Source organism: Pezoporus occidentalis, unplaced genomic scaffold, assembly GCF_034315485.1.
Source record: "Pezoporus occidentalis ecotype Australia unplaced genomic scaffold, CSIRO_AGI_Poc_V1 ctg4, whole genome shotgun sequence".
Lineage (NCBI taxonomy): Eukaryota > Metazoa > Chordata > Aves > Psittaciformes > Psittacidae > Pezoporus > Pezoporus occidentalis.
In genome coordinates this window covers 21,556,852-21,578,718 of record NW_026915724.1, presented here as the reverse complement: position 1 = coordinate 21,578,718, position 21,867 = coordinate 21,556,852, and the positions used below count along the sequence as shown (strand labels likewise).

Here is a 21,867-nt window from a genome sequence, read left to right as displayed (position 1 = left end):
TGATTTGCTGGAACATTTTCCTCAATTATTTTTCATAAATGAAGCTGTAATTCCATAACATATTAGCTTAAACACCTGGAAAAGTGAGATAAGCTCATTTTCCATGCGTTTTACCCACAATTGTTTTTTACACAATAGACTTTTTTTTTTTAGCCTTTGGAAATCTAAATCTAGGTCACATCTGGTAGGCAAAAAGACTCCTTCTAAGCAATTTATTCACAAAGTGGGAAGCAGCTGATGATCACACCACTGGCACCTACATTTAATATCTGTTTAAATGAGATAACCAGTGCCTTACAGCAGCTACTGTCTTAGCTCTTCCAGCTTCTCCATTTGAAAAAAATAATATCGTTTGTACTGTTTACTGTATAATGTGATGGAACGTCAAATCCACGTCTGATGAAATATCCATTTCCTCCTCTAAATGAGTTCAGGATGAAAAATGTTAAGGAAGCAACATTCAATTCACTAAACCAATTTTATTTTTTTATGGACTTCCATTTTTTTAAAAAATCAAAATGTGACAGCATTCATTATTTGAGGCACCATGTCATAAAGTGGACATAGGGATTATGGATCACTTTCCTGCTACAGCTTTTTTGGAAAAGGAGAAGGAAGAGTAAAGCCTAAGTGAAGTGTAATATTTCAAGAACACATTCTACTCTCATAGTCTGGGTTTCACAGATGACTTTGATACCACCAATTATATTTTACTTGTTTCTTCACTTCCTTTTCTTGGAAAGTGTATTGGGTTTGCATGGCAAGGTTTTAGTAGTGGGAGGGAATACAGGGATGGCTTCTGTGAGAAGCTGCCAGAAGCTTCCCGTGTCTGACAGAGCCAATGCCAGACGGCTCCAAGATGGACCCACCGCTAGCAAGGATAAGCCCATCAGCAATGGTGGCAGCACCTCTGTGATAACAGAATTAAGAAGGAGGAGGAAAAATCCAGTGCAACTGCAGCCAGGAGAGGGGATTGAGAATATGTGAGAGGAACAGCCCTGCAGACACCAAGGCCAGTGCAGAAGGAGGGGAGGAGGTACTCCAGGTGCTGGAGCAGAGATTTCCCTGCAGCCCGTGGTGCAGACCATGGTGAGGCAGCCTGTGCCCCTGCAACCCATGGAGGTCTGCAGTGGATCAGATCTCCACCTGCAGCCCATGGAGGACTCCACACCAGAGCAGGGTTACGCCTGAAGGAGGCTGTGGCCCCGTGGGAAGCCCACACTGGGGCAGGGTCCTGGCAGGATCTGCGGCCCTGTGGACAGAGGAGCCCACACTGGAGCAGGTTTGTTGCAGTACTTGTGACCCCACAGGGGACCCACGCTGGAGCAGTCTGTTCCTGAAGGGCTGCACCCCGTAGAAGGGATCTCATACTGAAGCAGGGGAAGAGTGCGAGAAGTCCTCCCCTGAAGAGGAAGGTGTGACAGAGACAAGTGATGAACTGACCACAACCCTCATTCCCCATCCCTTTGCATCACTGGAGGGGAGGAAGTAGAGAATTTGAGAGTGAAATTAGGTCTGTGAAGAAGTATTTTTTAAGATTTGGTTTTATTTCTCATTGTTTTACTCTGATTTGACTAGTAATGAATTAATTTCTCCAAGTCAAGTCTGTTTTGCCCCCAACAGTAAGTGGTGAGTGATCTCTCCCCGCCCTCATCTTGACCCACAAGCTTTTTGTTATTTTTTTTCTCCCCTGTCCGTCTGAGGAGGAGAGTGATAGAGCAGCTTTGCTGGGCACCTGAGGTCCAGCCTGGGTCAACCCATTACAGAGGGAAAGCAAAACTGTGATCAGTTTACATGCAGAGGTATTTTCTGAAAAGTCCAATGAAAGCATTTCCAATGTTACAATCGCAGTTGTAACCAGTTCTGAGTACTTCTGCGTAGCCACAGTTACACTTTTGTGTAACTACATCTTCAAAACTCCTTACAAGGAGGAATGCCAGGAAAACCTGGTAATTTGTCTTGCTGCCAGAGAAGGTGATAACCTTAAATCAAAATATATCTAGCGCTAACTGCAGGAACCAGGTTCTTTGGAAAATTCTGGCCATGGTATTTTGTGTGAGTGCTAAGTAAGAGAAGATGATCTGCTGCTGGTCTCTGTGCCCAGTCCCACCAGAGTATTAGTTCAACAGCAATACACTGTATTGTTAATACACAACACAATTCTGAATTAGTAAAATTCTCACTTCATACAAGTAAAGGTAACAGAATCTAGCTCTATTTTCTTCAGTGCAGATGCACAAAATCCTGTTATAAACAGTTCTATTTTCCTTGTGTCATATATAAATAATTTTGTTAAACTGTACTGCTGTAACCTGCATGGCACTCAAATTGTAGCAGATATTCAGAAGACATCTAAAGTATCATTGTGCAAAAGGCAGCTGTTGAATTAAACTTGGCAAACAGAAACAGTGAATCAAGTATGTTCCAAATAGCAAGACATGACAAGAACTTCACAGTCCTCTTTTTTATCTAAAATCCAGACAAGTAAAAATGCAAAGTCAACAACAGGCAGTATCTTTCTAGATGTAATTTCTAAGACTGGTTCCTTCCAAAGTCTAGTCTTCATTATCTCTCTCAGGGTACCTCACCTTCCTGGAATACTCACTGGCAATTCTTTCTTTAAATCAAATTCTGCCTCATGGTTTTATTCCTTTAGTTAAGACTCCCAATGCTAGTTTTGGGATCATGAATACTAAACATTAACAGTAAGTGAAAGCAGCCTTGCTACATTTTCACACACAACTCTCAACTACCCAATGTGTTTTATCCATGTCAAGTCTCTCTTTGACAGCACAGGGTCCTCACTTCAGTGGAACCACTGAGAGTTACACTAGGTAGAGGAGACAATATTGAAATTGTTATCAGAGCACGCACACTCTCTCTGTATCATGGAGCACAACTTTAATGAAATGCCTTCAATGACACAAAGTATTACTCTCTTGGGAGTCATGGACAAGCTGGGGAATCCATCACTACAGCAAATTCTTCAAAGAAAGCCTACATAAGAAGAGATAGAAAGCCTAACATCAGGACTCTGAACTCACCATACTGCATTATCTATTGATTATTGAAGTGAGGGTTCATCTCAAATTGTGTAAGAAAAGTGCATGTGATGCCACCCTGATTTAAAAATAGAATAAAGCTTCCCGCTATGATGGACTCAGCCTAACTCGTAACAGATTGTCTTAAACTGGAAATGTGATGTTTGACATGCCTTTTAAAAACTCCTATCATTAATTATTACAAAAACCCTAAGACTGGCATTACCTTAATTCTCCTTTAGGTCCATTCAGCATCCCAGTCATTCCCTGACTGACTGGTGAACCTTTCTTGGTATCAGTGGTTTCAAAAATCCATTTGGGTAAATGAACTAAATTTGCCACCTTTCACCTTTCTTGAGCATCCCTTGAGCCTTTCAGTGTTATGAATTCTGGATCAACTTTCTTAATTGTATTGAATACTGTTTAATCCTTTAACATACTTCAGTTTTTGTACAACAGGATTTGTAAAAATTGTTGTGTTCCACTCCTTTCCTTATACCCCTTTGCATTCTGTTTGGTTTTCTTTTGACATCATATGAACACTGAACTGGTCACTGGTGCACTCTTCACAGTGAAACCTGCATCCCTTTCTTCAGTGCAGTGTTCAATTTTGAAACTTGTATGAGTTAAAAGTAATTCAAATTTAAAGTAATTCAAACTTACCTCTGCTGAACACTACACTGCATTTATGAAGACTGAAATTTGAGTTGGCACTACCTCTTTATTCAGTTTAATTTTTGTTCTGCTGAAATCCTTCAGAGTCCAGTTTGAGTTCTGGTAACCCACATCACTTAGCATCATACTCAAGAGTTGCTGCTTCAACACTCACTCTTCCATGTTATTTAACAAACATACTGTACAGCATATAATATTAAACTCTGAAGTGCATTTGCTATGATAAAAGCTGGCAGTTTACTTCTCTCTAGTTTCTGTCTAAAAGGTATTTTTGGTCCAGAGTAATATTTGACTCTCACACCATAATTACTTCTTAACTCACTTTAAACCTATAGCTACACAGGCAATTGCACTGGCGCCATGGAGAGAAAGGTGAACCATGCGGAAGAGGATTGAAGCAGCTAGGGCAGTAGTCCCGAAATCTGTTTTGTCACTTGATAAACTTCAATGTCAATCTGTGCTTTTAGTGTTGTTTGTATGTCTTCAAGGAAGATTTAAAAAAATTATCTCAAATGTCTACAAAAACAATGCCATGATTTCACTTTTACTCTGCTGTACTGATACAACTGAAACAGTTAAGTGAACTGTAATCTTTCTTTACAGAAATAATGTTAACTATACACTATTATTTGGAGTAATAATATTAACATACATATATTTGTATGTATATGTATATACTTATATAGTTAACATAAATGATGTTAACTGTACAAGGCACAAGGCCACTTTGGCTGGGGCTTTGAGCAACCTGGTCTAGTGGAAGGTGTCCACAGGGGTTGGAACTAGATTATCTTTAAGGAGCCTTCCAAACCAAACCATTCCATGATTCTATGATTCTATTGTATCATGATATTATAGCCCTGGTGTTTTGTTCTCTTTATTATTATTGTTTCAACAAGTGTGTCTGACATAGCAATTTTTTATTTCCTTGATCACTCTAGTGCCTTTAACAATATATAACTGCAAGACTACTGGAGTTCTGTATCTCCATTAAAATACCTGGTTTTAATTAGAACAATGCATATTGTTGCCAGCAGCTGAGCTAAGTCTACTCTCCTTGTAACACTGGACGTAATGACTTACTTAGGGGGTTCTGGTTCTATCCTTGCACACAAGAAACCTGACTTCAAACCTTGCACAGTAACTTCACTTCTGTTTTCTTACTGAGACTGTCAGGGCTAGTGTAGTTGGAAGAGTCAACGTCAAGCTGATACATACACTGTGGTCCACCTCTAGAAAGACAATAGGTCAACAAAGAGCAGTGAGCACTGGACAGCTCAAGGTTACTACTTAGAAAATGAAAGGACAAGGAAATGCTTCCTGCCAGTTTAAAAAGGATTAAGGTGCTGACTTTGAAAAGTCCTTATTTGATGAGAGCTAGAGTGCTTCCTGCCAGAAGTGAAAAACAGAGATATAATTATAGGTAAACCCCAAGGTGCCACAAAACCCAGTGAAGTATTTCCACAGTCTTTCTGCACTGAATAGAGTTGAAGACAGTAACATTGTTTGGCTCCATAGCCGTAGTTATTTATTTTTCTAATTAATCTCAGTGATTTCAATTTCCCTTTTTCTTATTTATTGCCCATTCTTTGTGGCTTTCCCTACAGAAGCATTTTAAATCTGAAAGTTTTTTGGTTTTTTTTTTTTGTTTTTTTTCCTTCACTTTGAGAAAAATTGTATTCACCTGGCCTGATTAATGACTTTCCCTCATGGGTCCCATTTTGTTCAGTACTTCGCAAGATCCAGGGATAATATTTTTAAGTAGTATCCATGAAACAACCTAAGGATTTTATTTCACTTTTTTCCAACTCTCAGACCTGATCTATTACCTTTTTCTTAACATTAGAATCTCCTTTTCTGAAGTTCAGTGATTACTCAGCCACTTCTTGGCATTTTATGTTCTCTTCAGATTGAGAACTGGATTATATTCTAGTTGCTAATATTTAGCATCTGCCATACTGTGAATTCTTAAATTACTTCATGCAATGAAATTTATATTTCTGTACCAAGGGTTAGAAGACCAGGTAAAAATTTTCCTGTCTCTGAAGAATTTCTAGTTCTCATTAGAGAATAAGGGTCTGGTATTAGTATTGTAGGAATAATACTTTTCAGAAAAGGGTTCTGCTACTTTCTTGGCTGGAAAATTTGCCATCTCTTTCTCACTTAGAAGGCACAAGTGCCATGTTATTGGTCAACCCCAAAACTCATAAGCAATAATCTCCTGTAGGTAGTTTATGGATAGAAAAGTTTGAGCTGAACTATTCCTCATTAAAATGGAAGCTAAGACTGATCACTGATTAAGCAAAAAAAAAAAAAATCATTCTTTTCGTTACTTTGTTTTTCAAAACCAACGAAAATGTTCTTCCCTAAAAGAAATGGACTTCAACCAAATTGAACAAAACTTCTCATTTTCTCTTTGTAAATGAAAAAAGTTTGGACTTGCTTTTCAGTGTTTATTAACCCCTTAAAAAAGTGTACTTAGAAAGGACTGAGCATTTTATAGTAAAGAATGACCAATAAAGTAATCCTGGTTTAATAATCTAGAAGCTGGTAGTTATCCTTTTGAAGAAAGGATTAAGATCAAAGCCGTTTGTTAGTACTAAAAAATAGCTATAGGTTGTTTTATCCAAAGTCATCTTTAAAAGATCCAGACATTTCTTCTAGATGAGTCAACAAATAATCCCTTCCTTTAATTAACTACACTGGTGTAATTTTATTTGTCTCACTCATATCTGCCACCTTTTATACTTCCTTTCTGCGGCTTAAAAGGTTACTTGCTTGGTAAATCACTTTTAAGACTTTACAACTGTATTTCATTCACAGGTGTTCCAGTGACTGATGTAACGGCTAACTTTACAAGGCCTTAAAGTAATAATGAAGTTAGTCCCAATCATCCTTCTTCCCAGTCAAACTCAAAACTAACTTGTGTTAGTAACTAGACCATGATTTTTTTTTATTGCCAGCAGTGTGATTCAACTATCTCAGCTCCTACTTTTAGTATACTTCATAGAGTGAGTAGAAAAATGAAACATTATACCCCTGTGTGACAGCTACAGTGTGATTAGGTGGCAGAAATCATGCAAAATGGTACAAGGCAGAAAGGCGGAAGAGAGATGTGATGCTTCTTTGGAATACCCATCACTAGGATTCTATTGTCCCTACCACAAAGTAAAAAGACTGAAAATATCAGAGAACTCGTCTTTAAAGTCTCTGCCCATGCTCTCCAAAGACAACACAAATTACAAAGGCCATTATAATTATTACTCTCTATTATTTGTATGATAGTAGAATCTGGAAACTCTAAATTAGACTGGGAGGCCCACTGTGCTGAGAACAGGGCAAGCACACAGCTGAGCAATCTTCGCCACTAAAAGCATACCATCTAGCTGAGTTAGGCTATAAGAGGCAAGCACAGCAATCACAAGGGGGAGGGAAAGGCAAATATCCCTAAGAAAATGCATTTACAATGCCCAAATAAATGAAGACTTCTACCCTTCCTGCTCCTTTAGCTAGCTGGCATCACTCAGTATTTCCAATTAGTAACACAGTAGAAACAGGTCTTCAAGAATGATTTGAGGGACAGAATTTTTATGGATGATGGAATTTTTTATGGATGATGATTGTTAGGGTGCTCCAAGGAAGGAAGGAACATAAAGGTAGGAAAAGCAGAAGCGCCAAAAGTACAGGGCTGGGATAAAAGGCAGTATGACAAAAGAATGTACACAAATATGTCTGTGCTACTGATATGAAAAGGGGTGCTCCACAGAGATAGGTCCTTCTCAGAAATGTCAAACGATCAACAGGAATTACAGTCCTATGTCACAGATTGCAAAATACACCTGAATGGGGCAGTAGTGTAAAATATCCAGTTTCCTCCAGAAGTTTCTGCAGCATTTATATCCCCATATTCCCCGTGACTGCAGGAAACTGTACCCTCATTTTTAAGTAAGTCTGTAGCAGCACTACTGGTGTTATGAAAAGGCAAGCCAATCCAACATGCTTTTTATTCGAGCTTCAAGTTCATTCCAGATGCCAGGATTTGTGGCTGTCCTGGACAAGACCCAAAACACATACAAATTTGTAGATGAAATGAATTACCACACTGGCTAGTCTGTTTATACTGTAAGTGACTGGCATTCAGTCCTCATCTGCTAGCCAGCATGTACTCCGCTAACAAAGTCTTTGTTTTATTACTCCTGGTAGAACTCCAGGGAGAAAGTTCTCCCTCCCTTTCCTCATTGTTAGCTTTCAAATCAGTGTTCCTAGTTCTCCTTCAAAACAGCACTGCTTTTTTGTCCATATGGTAGAAGTTATGAGGTGGTGTTGGGCAGGGTATATAATTTGTGACAGAGGGTGATTTTGATCAGTATTTTTTTCAGTTTTCTCTCCCTACTCCATGCCTCAAACATATTGGTTTTGTAAATGCCTCAGAGTAAGGTCTGCTTTACTTCACTTTTTGCAGTATTTTTCCCTTTCTGTTCTTGGACTCTTTTGGAAATGCTCATGTATAAACTGCTTTTCCACGGGGTAGGGATTATGTTATCTTTCTGTTTTGCTGAGCACAGGAGCCATTTAAATGTTGAAATCAATGTATCCTGATTCTCCCTCCTATGACATGTTAGTGCTCCTAAATCTATTTCTTGAATGTATGGGAAAGATGGCAAATAGCACTTATATTTTAGCAGAAAAGTACCTTCTATGTAATTTATTATCACCGGTTCCATACATATTGCTGTGTACAGATCGTCCTTGCCTAAAAAAGATTTCTGTACTTCCATAAGACACCCATGCTGATTTTGTACATTGTTTATTGGATGTTCTTTAAATGCAGGAAAAAATTAGCCTTGTTAAAAGATGTGTGCTAAGAAGGGACTATCAAAATAAGGCTCCACTGTGTAACAATAATTATGAATTATTAATTTTGTTTTTTATATTCTTTAAAAAAATGTAAATATAAGCAACAAAGAACTGCATGAAAAGAAATGCAAAGAACTACTTCACTGATGAATATGACTCATTTAACTGACTATCAAATGAACTCTATCTCTCACTGGTAGATGATTCATGTTGGTGCATGCGAGCGAAAAGACTTTTTTTGCTAAACATCTGTGTTTCTGGTTGTCAAGTATAATAACATTCTTTACAAAACATGCCTAAACCAAATAAAGTTCACAGTTTGACATCTTTTCGTCTCATCACAATCTATTTTCTATGAGGATTTTAATCCAGGCGCCTTAGACTGGATTTTTCTGGCAACTGTGATTTTTGAAAAAAGGACAGACAAGAAAACAAGCAAGCAAGCCTTGACAAACAGCTCATTTTCTCCTCTGCAACAAACCCACCAACCTTCCTGCTAGCTCCTTTTCTTTCTCTTTCCTCTTAATCAAGGAAATTTAAATAATTAAAATACATAAAAGTTTTCCTCTCCAGTGGGCACCCAAGCATTTGGAAACCCTCACTCATACTGGAAGAAAGAAAGTGTAAGTTCCTGCAGTTTAATAGCACTGAGATCATCAAGGGATGTTTAAAGCAGGCTCAACAGCTACACCACTACCAGTCTAGAATATACAGACATGCTGGATATCTTTCTTGGAAATAAATAATTTCCTAAGTAAAAAAATATGAAGTTTTTGGTTACATATTTGTAAGTACTCCTTGTGGCCAAAGAAGCAGACACAATGGTGCACATCAGAGACCTCTGTGTCAACAAAGGGAAAAGTCATGGCAGCATATTTGAAAGACAGTACCTGCCACTGAAACAAAAGATAAAATTATCCTGACTGCTATGGAAAGAAGAAACTGCGCTTCTTTACCAAACTGCTCTCCGACGAGCCAAACACAGCAGAAGTCAATATGACTTCATGAGATGCAAATTTCTGAACAAGAGGGTTGACCAAGGAGCAACATGAACATAGCTGGATCAAATTAGCTTTATACATGTAGGTTTCATACTGGATAAGGAGGTTTGAGAAAGAGGCACCGACAAGAGCTGGAACTGCAGGTGTCTCAGTACTTTGAAATGTAGGACTCACTACCAGCTGATGCTCTGCAGAAAAGGTACCACTTGCAACCATTAGAAGTGCAACATCTTATAAATCTGACTTGTGTGAACAAGAAGTCCTAAAGGTATAATGTACAACAAGGGGAGCTTTTAGCCCTGAAACATTTGATTTTATGGTTCTCTAGATAACCTCAACTCAACAGTACTCAGGGTAGAAGAGTGACACAAATTAGTTCCAAGAAAATGAAAGCAGTCAGCCCAACTGATTGTGTCCATATATACATTTCCTAAGCAAGTCAGCACCACTTTCTAACCACTCCATTAGAAAGACTGGATAATTTATCATCACCCTCACCAAGGACATTTAAATTTCACCTGTCACCAAAGGAGACTTCTGGTTGACTCTCATGCTTTCAACACCAGATCTACTACTGAAAGTATTCTGAAAAGTGTCAAGAAATATCGGACATCCCTGAAAGTTTATTATTTCAGCTATCTTCTGCAAACAAAAAAGGTGTGGATTTGTAGCCTGAAGATGACTCTGCCCTCTTCAGGAGATGAAAAATGTATTTTTCTAGTACTCGGCGTTCATCAGGCAGGAAAGATGTGAATTCAGATCAGAGTAATGTTTCTGGAGCTGACCTACTCAGGCTGAAGTGTTCTTAGCATGTTTTATTTTCCATCCATGAATGCAAGGGATCACATCCAGCCTGGGAACTGGGTAACCTGAAGCTATGGGTAGGAAACAGTGGAGTAAGGTACTGTCTTCTGAACTTGATGCCACTGAGGACTTATTTACAGGAACACTGATGAACAGTTCCAAACTGAAAGTCAGTGAAGACGTGGTTACTTTGCCAATGTGTAGGCAGAAGGACAATGTAATATAGGAATCCCATTGGTAGGTCTGCACATCTGTGCATTTTTTTGGCCTGTGCTGCCATTGGCTCATAGATGAGGCTGACATTCCTGCTGGTTTCCACTACTAGCCTCCCTCTACGTTGTATCCCCTATGATGGGTTCTTCATAAATCCTTCACAATCACTCTCAGAATTTACTTATCATTACTCACTATCTATGTATTTTCTTGGAGGAGAGCATAACATAGCTCTTTCTGCTCAAAGATAAAGAGAATTATACATGCAATGACTCACAGAGAAATTAAAAAATATTTTTTTGATAAATTCATAAAAAGCAGGAAAAAAAACACAAAACTGTTTTTTTTTAAAGCATTTCCAGAGTCAACACTGTTTTGGGGTAGGAAGGATGGCTACAAGACCTGAAAAGGAGAATCAGCATAAGGAAAGAAAAATAATTCCACAGAATTTTAACTCTGTGCCAATACAGTGTAGCAATTCTTTTGTTCACAGTTCAGAAGCAGTTACAGTATTGCCAATAAAAAGCCTGTCCAAACCAAAGCAATGTTAGATGCACCAAATCTATTACAGAGAGAAGAATAGACTAGGCCTTCTCTGAATGGTCACCTCTGATCTACATTTCATTTATCATATGTTTCCTGTAGGTTTTAGGGGTTACAGAAAAATCTCCATTTGCCCTATTTGATTAGGAATGCCTTAAATAGCCATTTTCCTCATCAGTTCTTTTCACATCACTTTTAATTATGAACACACTTACGTATAACCCAAAGCTAATTCAATAGAAGCATACCAAAAAGGACAAAATATAATAATTTTGCCTAAAAAATGTTTCATGAATATGTTGTTCCCTTCTGACCAGTGACAATTTACTATTTTTCCTGTTTCCCTTTGTATTTCTGATGTGCACTCAAAAGATGAAACTACCTGAATCTGCTGCATTCCCTCTCTTGTCAGCTTGAAACCATGTAAGACAGAAACTTCCATTCACTTTTATGCAAAACTGTGACACAACTTTCATTTGTATGGAAGTTTTCTATTTGCACAAAAACTTCTTAGTGGTCAGCAGTAACAGAAAATCAGATTAAGAGAAGGAAATGAAAGTTAAAAGGTTTAGAAAATAAAGACTTGAAAATGCACACATATACTTGAATGTTTTTCCTAGAGCTCTAGAATTACTGGCTCTGGCAGTCTAATTCCCATTACTGCAGAAAAGGACATTTTGGTATAATGACTGGAGAAGTGAGTGTTAAAAACCCATCAGTAACTACAGTCACTGCTTGAACAGTGAGTTTTTACTCCAAGCAGACAAATGCAGCTTAGATATCAGTTATTTCAAGGAACTGCTGAAACAAGAGTTTGCCCAAGGTAGTATGCTCTGTGTCTTTTGATTAAAGACAACACTACTACTCTCCTCTTCACCATACTCTATTTAACTGTAACACATTTTGATGTTCACCTACACATGAACAGAGGCAATCTATGTAATACTGCATTACACATTTGTTAAACTCTCCAGTGATACAAACACCAGACTAGCAGTTCTTAAGAACTACAGGATATTTTACCCACAACTGATCCCACATTTTCTTTCAAATTAGGATTCTAATTGCTTAGCATTTTATGAATACAGTTCATAACTACAGATGGGAAACACTGAAATTCACAGTTTTTTTTTAGTTACTAATTGTATCTCTGAATTTCTCTCTCTTCCCTTGTCTCCTTAATTTTTCATTGTGGTACATGCAAAATACGTTCTGCTTTGAATCTAAAAATCAGAGGCGTATTTTCTTTTATACAAAAATGAAATAGCACACTATATGATGTGCTCTAAAATTCACCTACATTTTCTGCTTCTCTGTGGATTGCTGCTGCTGAAATATTTTGTATTAGATGTGACACTGATCAGTATTAGACAGATGGAAGAGATTCCTTCAGTTCATTAAGAATTTATCCTGGTCAGTTCACTCATATTGACATTTTCATGACTGGGTTTTATGTTTCCATTCTCTGTAATGAGATTAAGGAGAGTGCCCTCCCCCAGTCCAAACTCAAAGAATCTCACAGATATCCTCATATTAAGATTACACATTACTGTGCAAATAGATTATTTTTTCAAGCTAGGATGAATCAAACAGACTCATTGTTAGTGATCTAAGGTATATTTTTCACTTTCTTCACGAGAGGGATATTTGACACTGACACTTGGAATTACATTCTTCTCTCAGTTATGGACTGGAACATTCAAGTCTCACCATCAGTTATGCACTTGAGGGATGTAACACAGCACCTGCAACAACTGACTATTAACTCTGTGGTAAACAACTTTTTAACACCCCTGAATAAAAGCCAAACAGTTTCTATAATGCAAAACATACCTAATTAGGCCTCTTGTCCTTCCTATAGGGTAGAGAAAGATTGATACTTTCTTCTAGGTCCTGGGATCTTCTCCAACTATTCCTGTCTCAGGTCTGTAAAACCACTGGCTCTGGTGATACAGTGCCAGGGTGGTGATGAACCCATACATCCTTGGCCAACACTTGGTCAGCACCAATGGCTGGAGCAGAACTGCTGGTATGACCCTCTGCAGTTAATCCTCCCTAGTCTCCTACTTACGCAGGAGAGTTGCAAAGGTCCCACTGTCCCCAGCCCAACCGGTTCAGGGTGAGAGGAGCTGAATGGAAGGAATCCTGCCTCTGGCTTTTCTGTAATGATCTGAACACATTCAAAACTACGGTTTCATTTTCAGAAAACCTTGTAGGAATCCTTATTTTTGTAAAACATAACTGGAGCATTTAATATCTCTAAGAGAACCTGCTTGGTAACTGACCTCATCAGCCCAGGTTCTCTAGTGTCTGCAGCTGGAAAGGGCTTGTATTTATATTATGGGTTATTTCAGCATTTGTGAGTTGTTACCAGTATTATTTTTATGTCCTTTTTGTCTAATTGTTTAGCTTCAGGTTTTTTTCAGGTACTTAAGTTCCAAATCCTGGATGCTTTGGCATCACTGTCTTAAAAACAGAAAATCTGACATTTGACTCTGTAATGTTACTAGGAAAAAAAAAAAAAAATAGAAGAAAAGGCAACAGTAGCTCCCATGGCACTCCTGTATGCTCTTAACATTTTCTTGTAACTATACTGTTTTATAGATGAAACTGTCACTGCAAAAATGACAAATATAACACATGAAAGAACAAAAATGGGCAATAAATCACGAGTGACACTACAGCCCATTGAAATGCATTCAAACGGTGCTGCAGAAAGTAGGAAGATTTCCTCTTGCTTTGCATTTTGCCCAGCTGAGCAAGAGGACTAGAATCCTCAAACAATCAGGGCAACAATTTCTGGAACCATCATGTAAAAAACAGGCTTAGAATTTCACTTTGGAGAGTCAGACCCATTCTCACTCTGCTTTCCCCATCACTTGGCCATGCAACAGCATCATAATATGGCTTGGATATTACACCACCCTGGTGTACAGAAGAATCGAGAGAAGAATAAACTCATAAAATGGTGTATTCAACCTGCAGACAGACAAATCGGCATATAGTTTTGTTGTTATAGAAGAACTGTAAAGAACTGTAGTCTCAACTAGGAACTCATGACTTCTCCATTACACAAAATAGCACTTCAAGTTTCAACATGTCAGAATACATCTAAATCAGTGTTACATGGTTCAGGATGGAGAAAAATGAATGCGAATGTCTGTCCAGCCCAAGTTGCTATACCTCAAATGCACTGTAAAGGACAAGAAACTAGGTAAACAGGAAAACATTCCTTCTCAAATTCTCGCTGTTGCTTTTTGTGTTAATAAACAAACTGTATCTTCAGTAATGCAGTATTAATCTGGAAGAAATCCCTTGACATAAAGAAAATCCAATGAGGTTGCGATTTAATCAATCAATGATTTCAGTTGCTTTTTTCCACATTTACAGTGGAATGGCTAAGAATGGAATCTGACCCAGACTACAGTAATAAATTCTGCTCTGTATTAAATACACTGTGTATTTTATTATGTTACTAACTTCATAAGGGAGAAGAAAGCCTTTGAGATTATTTTACGTCACATTTAACACGGTTATAAAATATGCTGCTCGTCTAGACCTTAATGTATGTTAGGTAAAAAGAATTTAAGCTTTAAGATTGCCACCATCTTTTTTTAAAAAATAATTCTTCCCAATTCTTAAATACAGTCATTCTGCAAAACTTCTGACATATCTTGCTGTATCTGATTTGTACCAAGAATTTAATCCACAAAGAGTGTACATTACAGAACTCTCTCTTCCAGCTGCATTAACAATGGGTGGTAAAAAAGGGCGTTCTACGAAAATCAGCCTTAACAATATCCAGTAAAGTAGTGGCTGCTCCACTAAATCACAAATGGAAATACTTTAATTTAAATATAAGTAGCTCAGACATAATTCAACAATTAAGAAAATGCCTGAAAGAATAAACACCCTAATCATAATTCCAAGCATGCTATTTTATCAGAATGCAGACAGAACAAAACAGATGAGGGCCAAGTGAATACCAAATACGGACAATTTAACCCTGATACATGAAGTGTCTCTTACAAAACAGTGAACCAAACTGCAAATGCTTTCAGGATTTCTCAAAAACATGGATTTGTTACTCAACTTTAAAGTCAAGATCATACAGTCACTTGTGCATCTGCTAAGTTTTTGTTAACCTTCTACATGATTTCAACCACCCTGTTAAAGTGTATTTGTTTATGAAAACATGGAGATGGTATCATGAGGACTATTGTGCTTCATGTACACATAGTATTTTCTCCTGGCTGACAGATGGTAGATAGATGTTCTCCCTATATATTTGAGGATAGAGTCAACTGAGTGACCTTACTTTTGTAAGGTTAACACTGAAAGCTGAACACTATTCCCTAAAATTCCCCAAATTTCAGTTCCTTAGTTACTAAGTTAGTGCATCAGTGACAATTTGCCTATTTTGTCTTGTAAGAATTAAAATCACACAGTTGTCTTTACAGCATGTTTTATTATACTATAACTTAAGAACAACTACGTTATAGGTATTTAAGTGCAACTGCAAGGAAAAGTTCCCTTTGCTATAGGCTGCAAAGGAGTATTGAAGGACTGGTTGTCAAGATATTTAAGGCAAATAGCAGGTAATCCTATAAAGGAAAATCATCTTATTTTTGTATGAAAAGGAAGGAGAAAAGAAAAGCAAAGATGAATAATGCATTGTTTATAAACTGCACCTGTAAAGGCCAGGATGCATTGATGACAAGGGTGGAGGAAGTGAGTGCCAGTAGAGTTGTTTTGAAAGCTGAGCTGTATTTTCATCATCTTTCTGAAAAAGATCTTTCAAAATTGGTAACAATATTTAGGAATGCAGTCATGCTTCCCTGTGTCCAGTCCAGATCCTGTAAAACTCCATTAGGAAAATCTTTGGAATCCTCGTGGATACTGCCAATACCTTTATTGCTGTACTGTGATATGAGAGAAAAGCCTGCCTACTGTATCCCTGCAAAGCATGCCTCTGTAGAACAACCACGAATTGCTGTTGCTGTCATGGGACCAATCATGTGGCTTGGGTGAGGTTTTTTCACTCCCTATTGCATTTGTGGCAACTTGAGAGTGAATCTTTCAAGCATGAAACGGTGTCGTGAAAATAATGAGAGGATTTCAGAGGCTTTTAAAATACATTTCACAGAGAGCCATAAATGCTGTATCATGTGAACTTTTTCAGTATAAAATTAGTTTCTACTAGAACAGATTTATTGATTTATCTATTTATTTATTTATTTTAAAGGAAATTAAAGTCACATATCTGACAGACAGCCACAGAGTGCCAATGCTATGAGCCACTAGTGACAAAGCAAACAAATACTTTGCTGGCTATCTTGTGCTAGCTGTATGTCTGTAAACTTATTTGAATCTTTCAATGAAGAAATCAAAACTCATTGACGTTTGAGGCTATGGAAGAGATGTTCTTTCTCTCTTCAATGATTTATTTGTATTCTGAAGTGAAAAAAAAACAAGCTATAAAAATGTATGTGGACTGAGCATTAAGAAGAACAAGCTAGTACTTCCTGGCATCATTTAAATATGTTATTTTGGTTAGTTCATATGTTACTACATAACACAAATATACATGCAACAATTCTGTCTTGATTGACATGGCAACTTGGCCATTATGGATCACTCAGCTTTGTTATAACACATAGCCCAGAATTAAAAGCTGCAACACATACGTCACTAATCCTGTCAAACTGAATCATTTAACTGTTTCTTATTGACTATGCCAGTATCCAGATTCTAAGCATCTGAACTCCTCTTTGACCCTTAGACATCCTGATTGCAACATTTACATGCTTCCCAAATAACTATGCCAGTATTCCTGATACAAGGCAATGATTTTATCATATGCTAAATACTGATGGACTGGGTCTTAACTTCCCCTGTTACATATTCCATCAAACTCATCTTAGATTCTAGAGATTTAATGGTCTTTATGTTTGAAAATAAAGATTTCTAAATCTCTTAAAACCTTTATTCATATATTTTCTGACTAAATGAGTACTTTCCCCAAGTTCACAGAGATTTGCTGATACATTCTGAACCAACCTTCAAGCCATGCACAGATTAATAACTACCTTGCATACTGAGTTTATGTTGACAATTAGATTTAAAAACCTTACAGTCTCATGCATTCTCATATGTGACCTGCTAGGTTATTTTTGTTTTAGTCCCAGAACTCATGTATTAATTATGAATTAAAAGGGAATTAATTTTATTTATTTTGATTTTCTGCATATTGAAATGTTGCCAGAAAATATGATCTTCCCAACATTCTGTAGTAAAAAAATCCAATCCATTAATGCAAGATCTTTGTCCTAACTTACACATGCAAATCTTGAGCCTAAATGATTTAGAAATTCTAGTGTCTAGATCTATTAAAAGAGAAAAAATAAACAGGTGCACAGATATATATCTATATTTAAACTGTCATTTAATTTATGGATGGAGCAAGACTAGATTGCTTTACAACATCAGTCTTGAAGGAACATTCCACAGATAACACACACAATGGGCACATGCAGCGGAGTTGGAGATAGAGGGATGTGTGTGTAAGTTTTGGTGCCAACCACACCACTTAACTTAATGGAGCTGAAGAAAAATGTAAAAACAAAAAGAAACTTTTAACATAGGAAACTATTCATGAGTAGAGAATGAAGAAACCGTCAGGGAAAAGGAGCCAGAGAAAATGAGACAAAATGGGCATGATGACTTGTCTGTACTTGAACATCTGACCTGTTAGTTGGTCGTCGCCTGCAGCAGGGGCGATGCGAATGTATGGTGTTGTAAGCTGAGTCACGATTATCGCAGCTAAGGCAAAGGAAGATTTCCAGGTCAGCATGCATGAGGGAAAAAAAAGCCAGACTGAAGCTAGGCCAGCAAAAAGAATCTTGGTCAATAGTTTGTTGTCTGAACTTCTTACAAAGAAACCAAAAAAACTCCCACAAGTTCTTTTTTATCTTCAGTTGTTAGTTTGGTTATTCTGCAAATTAATAAGCTTTCATATGTGACTTTCTGCAAATTAATAAGATTTCATATGTGACTTTCATTCAGGAAGAGGACTAAGGCACATTACTTACATACAATGCATTTAAGGAACTGGAGACTCTTTGGCTCTGCTAGTCACAGCACTGGTCTTTCTAAATGAAAGCTAACTGCTTATTCATCTCACTCTAAGTATTAAGTTTTCCAAGTAATTTGAACTAGTTTCACTTCGTTTTCTAGTTCATAATAGTACATTTCTCCTAGAATTATTTTAAAGGCAATTTTCATGTAAAGTATTTTTGAGCTAGGTAACATTCATTTTTCTTGTACCCACTTGGGTCTTTGTTTTGAAAATGCACACGCTGCATGTATACTTAACCTTCAGCATACAGAGAATAACCACTGGGAGTTGGCATGCTTCTACATAGGTATGGATGTAACTCTTTGGGGTCTGAGTTTCAAGTTCATGTTTTGCCAACTGAGACAAGAAAACAGCTGAAAAACCTGAATTGTTTGTGTGCCTGAAGTATTCAGACTTTTGTGTCAGAGCTGTAACAATCATTAACTGGTATAGATTACTCTTACCATGGCTGACATTAATATATTCTTGTATTTCTTTGTTTGCCAGCAGTTCTATGATTGCCTCTATGGTTAAGCACACTATGATACATATATATTAAGGAATATAAAAAAAATTAAAAGGTCAGATCCAACATGATGCAGCTGGAGAATGATGCAAAGAAAAAATATTGGAAAATTAAGGACAAAATTATATGAAAGATCACTCATTTACATAGAACAGCCTGGGTGCTATTAGAAATGTGGCAATGAGTGAGGAAAATAGATCATCTACCATCTGCAGACAATTAAACGCAAAACTGCTGCTGCATAATATTTTGAAATATCCCTCTGCAACACTGAAATGCAGTGTTGATAATAGCTGCTAGAGTACTGTTGCTATTGGATTTAAAATATTATAATATCCTTTTCTCTCGAATAATTAATAAAAGCCTTCCAATATTGCAAAATTAGAACAATGATGTCTCCCTCGAGAACTGGATTCCTTGGAGGTAATCAAGATGTTTCTATCCAGACAGTGTTGTAAATCACATCAGGAAATACACCCTTAATATAAATCACAAACCACCACAAAGTTGATAGCAATAGACTTGGAGTAGTTTTGGAATGTTTTCAACTTTGTCTGCTGAGATTTTACAGTCCTTTAGCTTGAAGAAAGAGTAGGTATATGAAAGCCATATTTCAAGCAAAACACAACCTTTATTACCACTGGTACAAGAAATATCTTCCTGATTTTTGTTTGTTTGTTTGTTTAATTATCTTATAAAATATAACGGGAATGGAAACCCTGCAGTTTCCACATATATACACCAAATAGTCACAGAGGTCCTAGAAGCCTTTCTCCATAGACAATTAAGATCAGAAGATTCCACAACACAAGAATATGCTGTCTGATCCTTCCCCTAGCAATGTTAGTGGCAAAGGTTCCCTTGACTTCAGCAGAAGCAAGAAGAGAACTTTCAGCTCTACAAACCCCAATATTCTGATCCTAAATTACACTTACAATCATTGCAATCAGGATTTTTATATGATCTCTAAAAGAACACATTTAACAGAGGTTTCATTTGTAAAATTGTAATGGTCATAAACCAGGAGCATTTTACAAAATGTTACATACTTGATGGAATGAAAATGTATTATCTATTATCCAGCTACACATGCATTTGACTCAGTAGAGTTAGGATGTACTATTCTAACAAGAAGCCTGTCAATACAGTAACATGCTATCTGGCACACTTTGGCTCTGATCCAACAACACAGTTTATTTTGTGCCAGCTGAGCACATACTTAACAGTAATCACGTGCATTATTCCTGTTGGCATCAACTGGAGTGAAGTACATACTCAAGGATTCTGCTGGAACCAGGGCAAGAACACTCTATCTTTATATTACACTTACTCATTTATTTTTAGTTTAACAAAAAATATAGAAAAGCCACTGAATGGACACTGCAAAACTTGGAATAAAACAGAATCTCTATGACCTTCAGAAGCTCTCAAGGGCACCAACAACTTGTAGATAATCTGGAGTTGGGATAATTAAAGAGCTAGCAAGTGATACAGCCACACTCATATCAGGTTCTGAACTCCCATACTGGTCCTGAGAACAGACTGCAAACAGGTTAACCACACATCATTAATACAGACAACCAAGCTCAGCTGGCTCAGTTGAGCAGTCTGAAGGTTGCCTTAGGTCACCTGGATCCCATGAAGGGCTGCTGATACTTTGGCAGGATTCCTTGGTGCAATCCTTAAATTCCACAGAAAGGAAATTGCAGAAGCTTTCGAGAAACAAGCGCTTGGCTGCATTGTCATGTTCTGTTTTATAGGGCATACTTTATGGCACAGATCTTTTATCCAGTAAAATACATATATTTCTACTTTAAGACAGAATAGTTGCAATTATTATGAGATTATCCTTTGAGCTCAAAATTAGGGACATAGCTGACTTGATTAGAACCTAAATTGCCCACATTCATATTAAATTCTAGAGTACATCTGCTAACTCCAGTGGCCTACACAAGGCTGCAGTTATTTTCAGGATCAGACCTTAATTTAAAAAAATGGTTGTACCAGTTTTATACATGAATGGCCTAAAGCACTCCCTTTTAGCTTTAAAACCCACCAAACTTGAACTTTTAAAGATGACAGATGCCCAGAATACAAAAATTTCAGTAATGTTATTAGTATATGAAAACTACATGTTGCACTGGAGAGCATTTGCAACCTTATTTGTAAAAAGCACTGTAATAAATAGATGGACACCTCATTGACTATTGCTACTAAGCTGTTTGGGGGGTGTCTACAAAAGAGGGAGCGTGAACAAGAGAGAACAATTCTCTCACACCTACAGAGGTCACCATTGTAGGTGTGGTGACTTCTGACCTACAGACATTCAGCATTTTTGCTATTTTTTCTAGTGCGTATGTGGAAAGTCCAAAAGGGGCACAGAACTCTACTTTTCTCTCAAGTATCCGTTGTCTAAAGGAAAAAAAAATCTGTACAGACAGCTATGATAATATCATATTGCAATATGCCATAGCCACCATTTTATTCTTTTTTTTAATATTAATGTAGTTTAAAATATAATACAGACATTCAGCGCTTTACAGAAGCCCCCCAAGAAAGTTTTGCAAGGGGAGACTATAAATGCCATAGAGGACACCTCTGGTTTCCAAGTCTTCAAAACAACCCCTCATATAATTTTACAGGCTTCATAAAGGTATTACAAAGTATTCAGAAACATGCTTTCAAAGCAGAAATGTATGGAGATTTGTTTAAAATAAAAGCTGCATTTCTCACATATCTATTGCCAAACGGGTAAGCTCAAAGTAGTTTGTTGCTATGGGAGCTATTCCGATCCATAAAGTTACCCTAGCTTCTCAAATGAGATAGTTAAGGTTTTCAGTCAGTCATGTAACTGAAATAGTTGAACATCTATTAGCAATTAGGAATGCAATACTTAAAATAATTTAAAACCCATTCGTCTAATCATCTACTATGATTTCTGAGGTAATGTGTCCCACTCATAGTACCACTGGATCTACCGGAAACAAACAAAGGATTCCACTTGAATCTGTAGTTAGTCTCTCATCTATACTTTACTGGGTTTTAGTTTAGATATTTGAAAGTTTTCTATGGTTTAATAAGCAGTCAGTT

The 21,867-nt window shown here is 37.3% G+C and overlaps 1 protein-coding gene across 11 annotated transcripts in view; it reads right to left on the bottom strand.

Annotated features, from left to right (window-relative positions):
• The window catches only part of PTPRM (protein tyrosine phosphatase receptor type M), a 473,439-nt gene that overhangs the window by 157,138 nt on the left and 294,434 nt on the right, over positions 1-21,867 (bottom strand). For 7 of the 11 annotated variants that reach the window (XM_062632987.1, XM_062632988.1, XM_062632990.1 and 4 more), the window contains exon 14: positions 17,882-17,956. The exons of the other annotated variants lie outside the window; for them this stretch is intronic. In XM_062632987.1, coding sequence (XP_062488971.1) covers positions 17,882-17,956 — 75 coding nt within the window. The remainder of the gene's footprint in view (positions 1-17,881; positions 17,957-21,867) is intronic. 11 annotated transcript variants of the gene reach the window in all.